This window comes from Chlorocebus sabaeus, chromosome 22, assembly GCF_047675955.1.
Source record: "Chlorocebus sabaeus isolate Y175 chromosome 22, mChlSab1.0.hap1, whole genome shotgun sequence".
Lineage (NCBI taxonomy): Eukaryota > Metazoa > Chordata > Mammalia > Primates > Cercopithecidae > Chlorocebus > Chlorocebus sabaeus.
This window is the reverse complement of record NC_132925.1, coordinates 21,254,256-21,268,319: the sequence shown is the minus strand read 5'-3', so window position 1 is coordinate 21,268,319 and position 14,064 is coordinate 21,254,256. Positions and strand designations below refer to the sequence as shown.

The 14,064-nt window shown below is 35.6% G+C and overlaps 1 protein-coding gene and 2 pseudogenes across 7 annotated transcripts in view; 1 reads left to right on the top strand and 2 right to left on the bottom strand.

Annotated features, from left to right (window-relative positions):
- SENP7 (SUMO specific peptidase 7) overlaps nucleotides 1-14,064 on the top strand; it is a 192,239-nt gene that overhangs the window by 155,191 nt on the left and 22,984 nt on the right. For all 7 annotated transcript variants that reach the window (XM_007985973.3, XM_007985977.3, XM_007985976.3 and 4 more), the window contains 2 exons: nucleotides 8,633-8,666; nucleotides 12,264-12,443. In XM_007985973.3, the coding sequence (XP_007984164.3) occupies nucleotides 8,633-8,666; nucleotides 12,264-12,443 (214 nt within the window). The remainder of the gene's footprint in view (nucleotides 1-8,632; nucleotides 8,667-12,263; nucleotides 12,444-14,064) is intronic.
- Nucleotides 1,161-1,858, bottom strand: LOC140709795 (uncharacterized; annotated as a pseudogene).
- LOC140709813 (zinc finger protein 253 pseudogene) lies at nucleotides 1,856-3,952 on the bottom strand (annotated as a pseudogene).

Below are 14,064 nucleotides of genomic sequence, written 5' to 3'. Positions count from 1 at the left end.
ATATTCAATAAGTGTTGTAAAGTGGTCCTAAAAATTAATTTTCAGAAGTCCTGGCCAGGGCCATCAGGCAAGAGAAAGAAATAAAGTATGTTCAAATTGGAGGAGAGGAAGTCAAACTATCCCTGTTTGCAGATGACAATGATTCTATGTCTGGATTCTATATATATATTTATATATATATTTTCTAGATAATAGGATCTCTGCCCAAAAGCTCCTTCAGCTGATAAACAACTTCAGCAAAATTTCAGGACACAAAATCAATGTACAAAAATCACTAGCATTAATGACTTTTCCATATTCTTTATGTTTGTACAACTTTTCTCAAGGGTAATAGCTTTCCTGTGAAATAAGGTGTAAGCAGTGATTAAAAGTTTTGCCACATTCTTCACACTTGTAGGAGTTTTACCAGTATGAATTATCTTACCTACAATCTACAATCAAATGTGGCAACCATATAAAGGCTTTGTCACATTTGGTACATTTCTAGGGTTTCACACTAGTATAATTTTTTTTTTTAAATGTATTGACAAGTTGGAGGTGTTGGTAAAAGCACCGTCACATCTTTCAGGTTTGTAGGGCTCCTCTTCAGCATAAATTATCACCATGTCTCTTAAGAATTGAGAACTTATGACTAGGCATGGTGGCTCATGCCTGTGATCCTAGCACTTTAGGAGACTGAGGCGAGTGGATCATCTGAGGTCAGGAGTTCAAGACTAGCATGACCAAGAAGGTGAAACCCCATCTCTCCTAAAAACACAAAAATTAGCCAGGTGTGGTGGTGGGCACCTGCAATCCCAGCTACTCGGAAGGCCGAGGCAGGAGAATGGCTTGAACCCAGGAGGCGGAGGTTGCAGTGAGCCGAAATCACACCATTGCACTCCAGCCTGGGTGATAAGAGCAAAACTCTGTCTCAAAAAAAAAAAAAAAAAAAGAATTGAGAACTTGTTGTAGGCTTTGCCACGTTCTTTACACTTGTAGAGTTTCTGTCCAGTATGAATTATGTGTAATAAGGGTTGAGAACTTCTTTAAAAAGCTTTGTCACATTCTTTATATTTGTAGGGTTTATGTTCCATATAAATTCTCATATTTAGTAAGAGTTGAGGGCTGGTTAAAGGTTTTCCCACATTCATCACATTTATAGGGTTTCTCTCCAGTGTAAATTATCTTATGCTTATTAAGCGTTGAGGAACATTTAAAAGATTTGCCACATTATTTACTATGTAGGGTTCTTGTCCAATATGAATTCTTTTATGTTTATTAAGGGCTGAGGACCGGTTAAAAGCTTTGCCACATTCTTCACATTTGTAAGGTTTCTCTCCAGGATGAGTTCTCTCACATTTAGTGAGGCTTGACTAAACCAGGTGAAAGTTTTGCCACATTGATCACATTTGTAGGGTATATCTCCAGTATGAATTATCTTATGTATAGTAGGGTTTGAGGAACAGTTAAAAGCTTTGCCACATTCTTCACATTTGTAGGGTTTCTCTCCAGTATGAATTATATCAAGTTAAATAAGGATTGAGGATGAAATGAAGGCTTTGCCACATTTATCATACTTGTATAGTGTCTTTCCAGTATGAATTTTCTTATGTGAAAAAAGGATTGAGGGGTGGTTAAAAGCTTTGCCACATTCTCTACATCTGTTGGGTTTCTCTCCATTATGAATTACCCTTTTTTTTTTTTTTTTTTTTGAGACGGAGTCTTGCTCTGTTGCCCAGGCTGGAGTGCAGTGGTGCAGTCTCGGCTCACTGCAAGCTCCGCCTCCCAGGTTCACGCCATTCTCCTGCCTCAGCTGCCTGAGTAGCTGGGAGTACAGGCGCCCGACACCATGCCCGGCTGATTTTTTTTTATTTTTAGTAGAGACGGGGTTTCACCGTGTTAGCCAGGATGGCCTCGATCTCCTGACCTCATGATCCACCTGCTTCAGCCTCCCAAAGTGCTGGGATTACAGGCATGAGCCACCGCACCCGGCCTCCAGCATGAATTATCTTACGTGTAGTAAGGTTAGAAGGCAGCTTAAAGGCTTTGCCAGATTCTTCACATCTGTAACGTTTCTCTCCAGTATGAATTTTCTTATGTGTGGTAAGGGTTGAGGACTGGTTAAAAGCTTTGCCACATTCTTTACATTTAAAAGTTTTTTTTTCCCCGCCAGTGTGTCTTGTCTTATATCTGTTTGAATTTGAAAATTTATGAAAGACTTTCACATACTTATCACATTGAAATATTTTTCTCTAGGTAGTTGTCAAACATTGGTTAAGTCCATTATAACCGCTTTTGTGCACCTTATGTAAACTCATCCACACTTTTACAGCCTTTTTTTTAACTGCAAATTGTCATGTCCACATTTTTCATATCTTCTCAGTATCACTTTTTGGAAAGAATCTTTTATGCTCTTCTCTGGCCAAAGGTCTTGGACAAAATGAGAACTTGTAACTGGGGGTTTGGCAATCGTCTTATGTCTCTTCGTAGTCAAAGGTTTTTTCCTTTGCTCCAGACAGGTGATCACATCTGGCTTAGAGACAACAATACCAAGGAAGAACAAGTTTCTGTAGTTCTCTAACATCACATCCCTATATAAATTCCACTGTGCAGTGTCCAGGCTATGCCACTTCTCGCGGTGGCTCATGCCTGTAATCCCAGCACTTTGGGAGGCCAAGGTGGGTGGATCACCTGAGGTCAGGAGTTCGAGACCAGCCTGGCCAACATGGTGAAACCTTGTTTCTACTGAGAATGCAAGCATTGACTGGGCGTGGTGGGGCATGCCTGTTGTCCCAGCTACTCGGGAGGCTGAGGCAGGAGAATCACTTGAACCCAGGAGGCGGAGGTTGCAGTGAGCCGAGATCGCACCGTTGCACTCCAGCCTGGGCGACAGAGCAAAACTCTGTCTCAAAAACAGAAACAAAAAGAAGATTCATAGTTAATAAAAGCATTAAAAGTGCAATTACTGTCAAAAATTCTTTCAGAAAATATAAGCCTTTAAAGTGAAGAAGAGTATTTATTCTGAAGACAACCATTACAAATATAAAGGGGGTTGTAGTACCTTTACTTGTATCACAGATCTTATTGCACACATTTTGTACTAGAGGAAAACCCTAAAGCAGTTGTTCAAGCTTTGTTCAACATCAGGGAATTTATATTGGAGAAGAGTCCTGCAAATGTAATGAATTTGGAAACACTTTTTTTTTTTTTTCAAAAATTACAGCTTAGAAAACACCAGAGAGTTTATACTAAAATATATTTTTGCAGATGCAATAAATATGAAAAAATATTTAGTTCAAAATTGATTCTATGTAAATATCAAAGAATTTAAAGTAGAATGACTAAGGTACTGACACTTCACACATTACACTAAATCAGAGTGTTGAGTATAAAAACTAACGTACAACTAAAGTTGTTAGATAAATTATTTGTATATAACTTTAAAGGGAGTAGATTTTTTGAAGCATTGTAATTACATTGAAAGTATACTTGTTTCCTTGAAAAAATTTTTTTGAAAAGTGAGTAATGATGTAATACAGCTTTCAAATTACTTTATGCTGTTATTTTATTCCTATTGTATTCACATGTGAAAGCATGTGATCAATTGTTGCTGCATTAGAGATATTAGAGATTCTTTTTTGTTAGTGGGGCATTATTTTTATGACCTGTTCTATAAAAGAATAAGGACATTAAAATGTAAGATGCATGATGAAAATGTAAGTGGAGAGGCTCTTTGTAGTTAACTTATGTTAAGTATTGTATAAGGTAGGTATTCAGAGTAATACTTGTCAATGTTATAGTGAGAGGAATAAATGATTAATTATAGTTAAAAGTATATTCAAATAAATTAATATATTATTTTACTAATTGTACTTTTATGTAATAAAATTCAGTACATTAAAAAAAAAAATCACTAGCACTCCTAGAGACCAATAGCAACAAAGCCAAAAGCCAAATCAGGAACACAATCCCATTCACAATTGCCACAAAAGGAATAAAATACCTATGAATACAACTAACCAGGGAGGTGAGAGATCTCTACAATGAGAACTGCAAAACACTGCTCAGAGAAATCAGATGACACAAGCAAATGGAGAAACATTCTATGTTCATGGATAGGAAAAATCAATATAATTAAAATGACCATCCTGCCCAAAGCAGTTTATAGATTCAGTGCTATTCCTATCAAATTATCAATGACATTCTTTATAGAAATATGAAAAACTATTTTAAAATTCATATGGAACCAAAAAAAGAGGCCTGATTGCCAAGGGAATCCTAAGCAAAAGGAATAAAGCTGGAGACATCATGTTACCCAACTTCAAACTGTGCTATAGGGCTACATTAACCAAAACAGTATGGTACTGGTACAAAAACAGACACATAGGTCGATGGAACAGAATATAGAGCCTGGAAATAAAGCTGCACACCTAGGACCATCTCATCTTTGACAAAGCAGACAAAAACAAGCAATGAGGAAAGCACTCACTATTCAACAAATGGTGCTAAGATAACTGGCTAGCCGTATGCAGAAGACTGAAGCTGGACCCCTTCCTTAACACCATACACAAAAATCAGCTCAAGATGGATTAGAGACTTAAATGTAAAACCCAAAACTATAAAAACCCTGGAAGACAACCTAGGCAATATCATTCTCAATATAGGCACAGGCAAATATTTCATGACGAGGATGTCAAAATCACAACAAAAACAAAAATTGACAAATGGGATCTAGTTAAACTAAAGAACTTCTGCACAGCAAAAGAGACTATCATGGCACATGTATACATATGTAACAAACCTGCACATTGTGCACATGTACCCTAGAACTTAAAGTATAATAAAAAAATGAAAAAAAAAGAGAAACTATCAACAGAGTAAACAGACAACCTACAGAATGGGAGGAAATATTTGCAAAGTAGGCATCTGACAAAGGTCTGATATCTAGCATCTATAAGGAAATTAAATTTACAGTAAAAAAAAAACCCTCTGAGAAAGTGGATAAGGGACGTGAGCAGACACTTTTCCAAAGATATACGTGTGGCCAAGAAACAGATGAAAAAAAGCTCAGTATTAATGATCGTTAGAGAAATCTAAATCAAAACCACAGTGAAATACCATCTCATACCAGTCAGAATGGCTATTGTTAAAAAGTCAATAACAGATGATGGTGAGGTTGCAGAAAAAAGGGAGGACTTACACATTGTTGGTGGGGGTGCAAATTAGTTCAATCATTGTGGAGTGTAATGTGGCGATTCCTCAAAGAGCTAAAGACAGAATTGCCATTCAACCCAGCAATCCCATTACTGGTATTATGCCCAGACAAATATAAGTCATTCTATCATAAAGACATATGCATGTGAATTGCAGCACTATTCATAATAGGAAACACATGGAATCAACCTAAGTGCCCATCAATGACAGATTGGATAAAGAAAATGTAGTGCATATATGCAGCTAAAAAAAGAATAAGATCATGTCTTTTCCAGGAATGTGGATAGAGCTGGAGGCCATTTTCCTTAGCAAACTAACATAGGAACAGACAACTAAATACCACATATTCTCAGTTATAAGTGGGAGCTATATGATGAAAACTCTTGGACACAAAGAAGAGAGTAACAGAATCTGGAGCCTACTTGAAGGTGGGAGGAGGGAGAAGAGCGTGAAAAATAACTATCAAGTACTAGGCTTAATACCTGGGCTACAAAACAGTCTGTACAACAAACCCCTGTGACACAGGTTTACATGTATAACAGACCTGTACGTGTACCCCTGAACCTAAAATAAAAGTTAAAAAATTGTATTTATGTTTGCTGGAACATTTCTTAGATTAAAAACTTAAATGTTTAATTATGGGAAAGTGATTTAGTAAATCAAAGTAAATATATGCATGCGAACAAAAGCTGAGAAGAATTCTACAAAAATTAAGACAGTTATGATGGAGAGAACATAAGCAATTAAATTTTTTTTAAGTGTAATGAACAACCTAAAAAAGAGAAAAAGGTAAAAATTTCAGGTTTTTATGTATATTCTTTTTCAGACAGTTCAGGATGCACTGTAACAAATTAAAGAACTTTTTTTTTTTTCTTTTTTGGTGGATAAAGATATAGATAATTAAATTCATTTATTCCCCATACATTCAGTGACCACCTTAGCATTATTGTAGACACTGGAGACACTGTTCTCACTCTCACAGTAGTTATGATTTAGCTGAATTAGAAAAATACTTATGGCTGGAAATTATTACATAAATTAGAGACATGTTCCTATAGTTAGACACTTGTTATTTTTTTTAGTGTAGCAAATGCTGCAATAAATGTAAACATTGTCTTTCTTAAAAATCTTTGTTGATAATATGAGAAGTTAAGTAATACTATATTCAGATAACTGTACTAGCTATTATAAGAAATTATAAAATAGCTTTTATTATTAACTTTATTCTTAAGTTTAAACAAAGTTGGTATGATTTCAGAGAACTAGGTTTACCTTACTGCCACAAAATTTTTCTTATTTTTAAATCCAGGATAGTTAAGTCTGCTTGGAGTAGGGTTTTAACTCTGCAGAGGTAACCTGTTGACTTAGTCATTATTCAGAGATATAAATGAATATCAGATCCTTGCCAAGTAGAAAAGTTTGATAGCTCCCGAGCACTTGACGGGGAAAAGTGAGAGAATAGTGTAGTAAGTATCGGATGGGGACATACAGATGCACTACTTCTACTTTATAATTTGGAAGTCATGGCTGTGCAAATTCTGAAAGGCAAATACTGCTTCTGTTTATTTTTTAGTACTAATGATTTGCGTTTGCCAAGATATATTTTATGGGATTAAAGACCCTATGAAATATGCCAGAAAGAGTTTGGAAAGGGACAGTATACATTAAATATGGTGGCAGTTATGTGAAAATAACAATAATTAGATTTTGATTATATAACATTCTTGATCAGATGCTAGTGTCTAATGATAACTCCCCTTGATTAAGGGTCTTACTAAAGCTGGAAGAAGTTCGGTAAGTTACCTAAGTTTACATACTTACTACTTGTGTAAGTGGTAGAGACAACAGAGGCAGGATTTTAATTCCAAGTTCAGCTTTTAGCTAATTATGATCTATTTTGTTTTAGTGGCTGGCTTACCTTATGAAATACAGGGTTTTATATTTGTGAAAGTACAAGATGAAATAATTTTTAAATTGGAAAATAAATGGAGTCAAAATAAACCTGTGGTTTCACTGAACATTGTTTGATACTTATATGGAGCTCAGGTACCAAGAACATTTTGATTTTGTTTTGTGCTCACAGACCATACCTGATTTGATCAACAAAGTGTATTGAACAACAACAAAACTTAACCAAAGAGTAAATAAATAGGTACAAATTCATTTGACATTAATGGAAAAGCAAACTTCAAAGCAGAAGTCTGTTTTAGATAGTACATGGAAGATTTAGTTAGGTGCTTTTTTTTTTTTTTTTTTTTTTTTTTTTTGAGGTGGAGTCTTGCTCTGTCGCCCAGGCTGGAGTGCAGTGGCGCGATCTCGGCTCACTGCAAGCTCCGCCTCCCGGGTTCACGCCATTCTCCTGCCTCAGCCTCCCGAGTAGCTGGGACTACAGGCGCCCACCACCGCGCCCGGCTAATTTTTTGTATTTTTAGTAGAGACAGGGTTTCACCGTGTTAGCCAGGATGGTCTCGATCTCCTGACCTCATGATCCGCCCGCCTCGGCCTCCCAAACTGCTGGGATTACAGGCGTGAGCCACCGCACCCGGCCGTAAAAGCAACTCTTAAGGAAGTCAGATACATACAAAATGTACCTAGAGAAAATAAGTGCCCCGGGACAGAAGGAGTAGAAAGAGCAAGAACCTCAACTGGAAGGGAATTCATAACATGAAACAAAGATGAGTGCAAGGAATGCGGACGGTGGTGGTGCCCACCTAGAAGTCATCCAGGAAAGAGGGTGTTCTGGCTTAGGGACTTAATTTACGTTACCATTTTGACAGGTGGATCACTGTTGTGAATGAAGTTGGATCTATGACTTTTGTAGCCATTTCATGTGAAACAACTGATTTTTCTAGTTCTGCTTTTATGTGGTAAAAGCTTTTAAAATTATAATTGGTAGTTTTGGTACAGAAACAATGCTCACATCAGGTGTGACACAAGCCTTTGGACAATTTTAATTTCTCATTATAAATAACATAATATGTTGGCATTTTGGTTTGTTTAGCAGTTTCTTGTGAGTTTGGTTAGTGTGAGTTCATCACCAAAGGAATCATCATCAGCTACTGAGTCAGCAAAGCCAAAAATCAAACTCTGTTTTATGGAATATTTATATTTACCAGAGTCACTGCTACTTAGAGGTTTCTTGGTAGTTTCTTCTGGGCTTTTAGTTTTTACATTTTCAGAAAATATTTTGAAAAATATATTTATTAGTCTTACTGGTTTTTGTAAATTAACATATTGAGAATTAAAGTACATGGGGTTCTTAAAATTTCCATAAAACTAAGTCTTTGTAATGAAATATTTTATTGGCTTATTGATAAAAAGGCTTGAACACTTATAGTGTAGACTTTGAATATGTACTTGTGATTTGAAAAAAAAAATAATTTGAATAGTAACACATTTTGAGTGATCATTCATTTTTGCCTTTTAATTTTTTCTTCAGATCACAAAAAAATATATTAAGATCCCATTTCAAGGTAAGTTATTCTCTTATGACCTTATCTTTTCACTATAGTTCTTAGTATAAATTTAAGTAAAACTAAGTTTAATATTTTTTTACCTTAATGTTTTTTAGCAATTCCAAATGGAGTAAAAATGTTTTATAATAAACTTGCTCTGAAAATGGTATGCTATTGTTTTAATGACTGTAAATCAAACAATATTAAAGGATTCATGGTGATTTCTTGGGATTAACAGAAATACAGTTTTGATAGATAACAAGAATATTTTGGTATATATAAAAATGGGTAACAATAGTAACTATAAGAAAAGAAGCATAAGGAAAATGTTTAATATTGCACACAAACATGTAAAATATTTTTGCATACAGGGCAAAAGAATTTTATACAATTGCATATCTGAGTAAGGGAAAGTAGACTGGAAAATGTACCTGTAACTTATAGAGACTCACACCATTTTCTCATTCTCTTCCCAACTGAAAACCTTTCAGAATAAATTATGACACTAAAAAAACCAGTAAACAATAGAGGATAATCCTTTTATATAATGAATTATATAAAGAACAAGGAAGAAAAACACACAAATGGCACAGATAGGAATTAGAGAAGAGGAGGCTTCTGTTCCATGATTGGAGATGCTAACAAAGTAGCTTTAGTTGGATTAGTTGGATTTAGTTGGATTCCACAGATATTTTATGTACAGAATCCAAAACTATGTTATGATAATTGTTCTAATAATTTGATTGCTTACTATATCTTAATTATTAAGAATATAAAAGGCACAGAATAAGTATATTGATAGTCCTAACTAGTAATATTTGTTCTGTAGAAGAAACAAAAAAAGTCATATGATTTTAAAAGGGGATGATAATTTCAGAAAAGATAGCACTACAATTTATAGTTAAAGGCCTGGGTAACAGAGAGAGCTACCTCTCAAATTCTTGTAATACAAACAGCAAAAATGATATTTTAGATTTTCATAGTTAATATTTATAATATTGCTTTCTTGTTTTATAACTTTTCTATTGCATATAATTTTTAAAAGACAAATTTTATTGTAAATTGTGGAAAAATACTCTCTTCAGTGGTAATAGGTTTATAATTTTATAATGGAAGAAGAAAATATTAGTCTTCTTCCTCAAATCCTGTCCAAGTTCCCATAAATCTTTTTTAAAACAAAGCATGTGTATAAAAGGTTTTTGTAGGTGGGAACCTGAGAGTCTAAATGTTTCCTCTTTTTCTATCGGCTGCAGAAAAAATTGATTTATCCATATTTATATTAGGTATTAATTATGTTTGGCTGTTAGTAACAATGGCATAAAGAAAATATTTTATTTTTGCTTCACATAGAAGAAATCCAGAAGTAATCTGAACTGATGTGATGTTTCCTTCATCATCGGGGGGCACATGACCCTGACACATGAGTTGAATTTTTCTATTCTGTCATTCCTGACACATGACTTGCATCCTCAAGTTTGTCTCATGGCCATTATTGTAGCCCATACCATCATCGTGTTGGTATTTTAGACAGAAAGCAGTAGGAAGGGGAAAACCGTAAACAGAGCACATGCTACCAATCTCTAGCCCTTTTAAGGAGACTTCTTGGATGTCCATGCTACATAACCTTTTCTGCTTACATTTTATTAGCTAGCTAGTCATGACCACACACTCATTTGTAAAGGAAGCTAGGAAATAGAGTTTTCCAAACTGTGTATCTTGAAAATTACGGTTCGTTACTGAGGAAGAAGAAGAAATGGAAAAGTAGGTAGGCAACTCCCACTTTTAGTATCTGCTATACACCTGTAACAGAATAAACCATATATTGGGGCAGACTTGGTGATGAGATATACATTTTTCTCATGATGGTGCTAAATTCCTTTTTTTTAAAGATAATCTTTTAAAGTTGTCTTCCTAAAGAAAATTTAGCTTTCATTCTAAACAGCAAGAGCAATTAGATTAGTAATAGTTGTGTAGATTTCACAGAAATAGTATCAAATGTACCTGTGGGGCTGTGAGCTTCATGAGAAAGAAATGCTGGGTAGTATTCTGAGGGCTCTCATCCTGGTTTTGATTTAAGCTTTGCTGCCAGTTTTTTACTGACAGTTTTCAGAATGGAAGAGTTACAGTATGAAGAATAGAATGACTGGCTTGGGAACATTAAGATGACTGGTAAATACTCATCATGGAAAGATTTTCATATTAAAATATGTTCATATGAATCACAGGGTTGGAGTGGGCTGTTAAACTGAGATCTGCTGGATTCAGTAGATGTAAGGTGGGGCCTGATACTCTGCATTTCTAACAGTCTTCCAGATGATGCTGATACTAATGTCACAAGCTCAGCTTAGACTACTCTTAGAGTAGCAAAGTTCCAGGAAATAATGCTAGGAGGAATACTAAGAGGTTTGTTTCAAATAGGTGCCCATCTTGGGTTTATGCCTGACTGATATTTATATTCCAGTTCAGTTGCTTGCTGTCTTGCAGTTAAACTAGCTGACCTTCAGGACTTCTTTAAATCAGTTTTTTTTTTTTTTTAAATGTTTCTTTGAATTAAAGAGTAAAAGTCCTCAGAGGGGATTCCTTTAGCTCCCTAAGAGGGAGAAAGACTAATAATTTAGAATGATCATCTAGAAGTTTCGAGAAATAAGACCTGGAGGAATTTTAAAAGAAATGTTTCCTTAGACCATTCAGAACCTCCTAATTTTCTTGAGACTCTTTTGATAGTGGCTCATCTGTATAGTGGAATGCAAATGCCTTAGGAGAAGAAAGATGGGCAGAAATTGGCCTATGATAGCACTTGTAATCTTGGTTTATGTAGTATTGACCAATATAGAAAAGATGGAAATATATAATTTTCTGAGTTATGCTGTGCTTAGTTTTCTACATTGATAGACTTTTTTTTTTTTTTCCTTTTTGCTAACGATTATCAGAATTCTTGGAGAGAATTCTCTCCAGACAGAGTTTTTATGCTATGAATATTTAATCTCAAATTTTTCCTCTGTGGTTATAACTGAAATCATATAGTGTGAGGGACTAAATCTCTATTTAATTGTCATTTAATAATTATTTAGCCCTTCCTAATTGTAACGTGATTTTTTTTTTACTCTAATAGCACTGCTTGGGGCATTTTAGCTAAGGTTAGCAAAGTGCACTGGAAATATATATATATATATATATATATTTTTTTTTTTTTTTGGAGAAGGAGTCTCGCTCTGCCGCCCAGGCTGGAGTACAGTGGCTGAATCTCAGCTCACTGCAAGCTCCGCCTCCCGGGTTCACGCCATTCTCCTGCCTCAGCCTCCCGAGTAGCTGGGACTACAGGCGCCCACCACCGCGCCCGGCTAATTTTTTGTATTTTCAGTAGAGACGGGGTTTCACCGTGATAGCCAGGGTGGTCTCGATCTCCTGACCTCGTGATCCGCCCATCTCGGCCTCCCAAAGTGCTGGGATTACAGGCTTGAGCCACCGCGCCCGGCCGGAAATATATTTTTGAAAAAACCTCTGTATAATTCTTTCTTTAAAAAATGTAGTATATTAACAAGTGTCATATAATGTTTAAGTAGTATATTCTTAAATGGATTAATTTTTAAAATTATTATTTTTTATTTCTTTCAGTGTCGCTGAATGAGATTTCATTGCTAGTGGATACCACACATTTAAAGCGGTTTGGGTTATGGAAAAGTAAGGATGATAATCACAGTAAAAGGAGTCATGCTATTCTTTTCTTCTGGGTCTCTTCGGATTATCTTCAAGAGATTCAGACCCAATTAGAACACTCTGTATTAAGTCAGCAATGTGAGTATAAAATGATTTCTAAATTTCAAGATAACTTGAAATTGTCCTATAAATAGTTTTTTCTAAAATAATTTAATAGAATGTTATTTCAGTGAATTGAAATTGATTTTATTTAGTTAAAATAATTTTGTTTCTTAATTTTAGGATAGATTATTTAATTCATGTAATTTCTCCTTATAGTTGTATTCAACCAATTGAAATTCTCATCTAAAATAAAAAGAATAGCTTAGAAAATCTTAAATATTGTTTACCTTGAAAATTGTAAGTTCTTAAAAAAGGAATGCCTTATCTTTTAATCTTTTGTCATCTTTGACTACCTTCCTTCCTTTTTTACTTTTCATCTGAGACAGAGTCTAACTCTGTTGCCTGGGCTACAGTGCAGTGGTATGTTCATAGCTCCCCACGACCTCAAACTCCTGGGCTCATGTGATCCTCCCACCTTAGCCTCCCAAGTAGCTGGGACTACAGGGGTGCAGCGCCGTGCCTGGCAATTTCTGTTCTTCTTTCTTCCTTCTTTCTTCCTCCTCCTTCCTCCCTCCCTCCTTCCTCCTCCCTTTCACCTCCCTCCCTCCTCCCTCCTCCTCCTTTTTAAAAAAAGGATTGAAATCTTTTATTAAAAAATTTTTAAAAAATTTCCATAGGTTTTTGGAAAATAGGTGGTATTTGATTACGTAAGTTCTTTAGTGGTAATTTGTGAGATATTGGTGCACCCAAAACCCGAGCAGTATACACTGAACCCAGTTTGTTGTCTTTTATCCCTCACCGCCTTCCCACCCTTTCCTCCTGAGTCCCCAAAGGCTATTGTATCATTTTTATGCCTTTGCATCCTCATAGCTTAGCTCCCACTTATGAGTGAGAACATGGGCTGATTGGTTTTCCATTCCTGAGTTATTTCACTTAGAATAATAGTCTCCAGTCCTATCCAGGTTGCAGTGAATGCCATTAATTCATTCCTTTTTATGGCCGAGTAGTATCCCATCATATATAAGTACCACAGTTTCTTTATCCACTCATTGATTGATGGGCATTTGGGCTGGTTCCACATTTTTGCACTTGTAAATTGTGCTGCTATAAATGTGTGTGCAAGTATCTTTTTTTGTGTATTGACTTCCTTTCCTCTGGTTAGAAACCCAGTAGTGGGATTGCTGGATCAAATAGTAGTTCTACTTTAGTTCTTTAAGGAATCTCCACACTCTTCCATAGTGGGTGTACTAGTTTACATTCCCACCAGCAGTGTAGAAGTGTTCCCTTTTCACTGTATCCACACCAACTTCTATTATTTTTTTCATTCTTTGATAATGACCATTCTTGTGGGAGTAAGGTGGTATCGCAGTGTGGTTTTGATTTGCATTTCTCTGATCATTAGTGATGTTGAGCATTTTTTCATGTTTATTGGCCATTTGTGTGTCTTCTTTTGAGAATTGTCTATTCATGTCCTTAGCCCACTTTTTGATGGGTTTGTTTTTTTCTTGCTAATTTGTTTGAGTTCCTTGTAGATTCTGAATATTAGTCGTTTGTTGGTTGTATAGATTGTGAACATTTTTTCCCACTCTGTGGGTTGTCTGTTTACTCTGCTGAGTGTTCTTTTTGCCATGCAAAAGCTCTTTAGTTAAGTCCCACC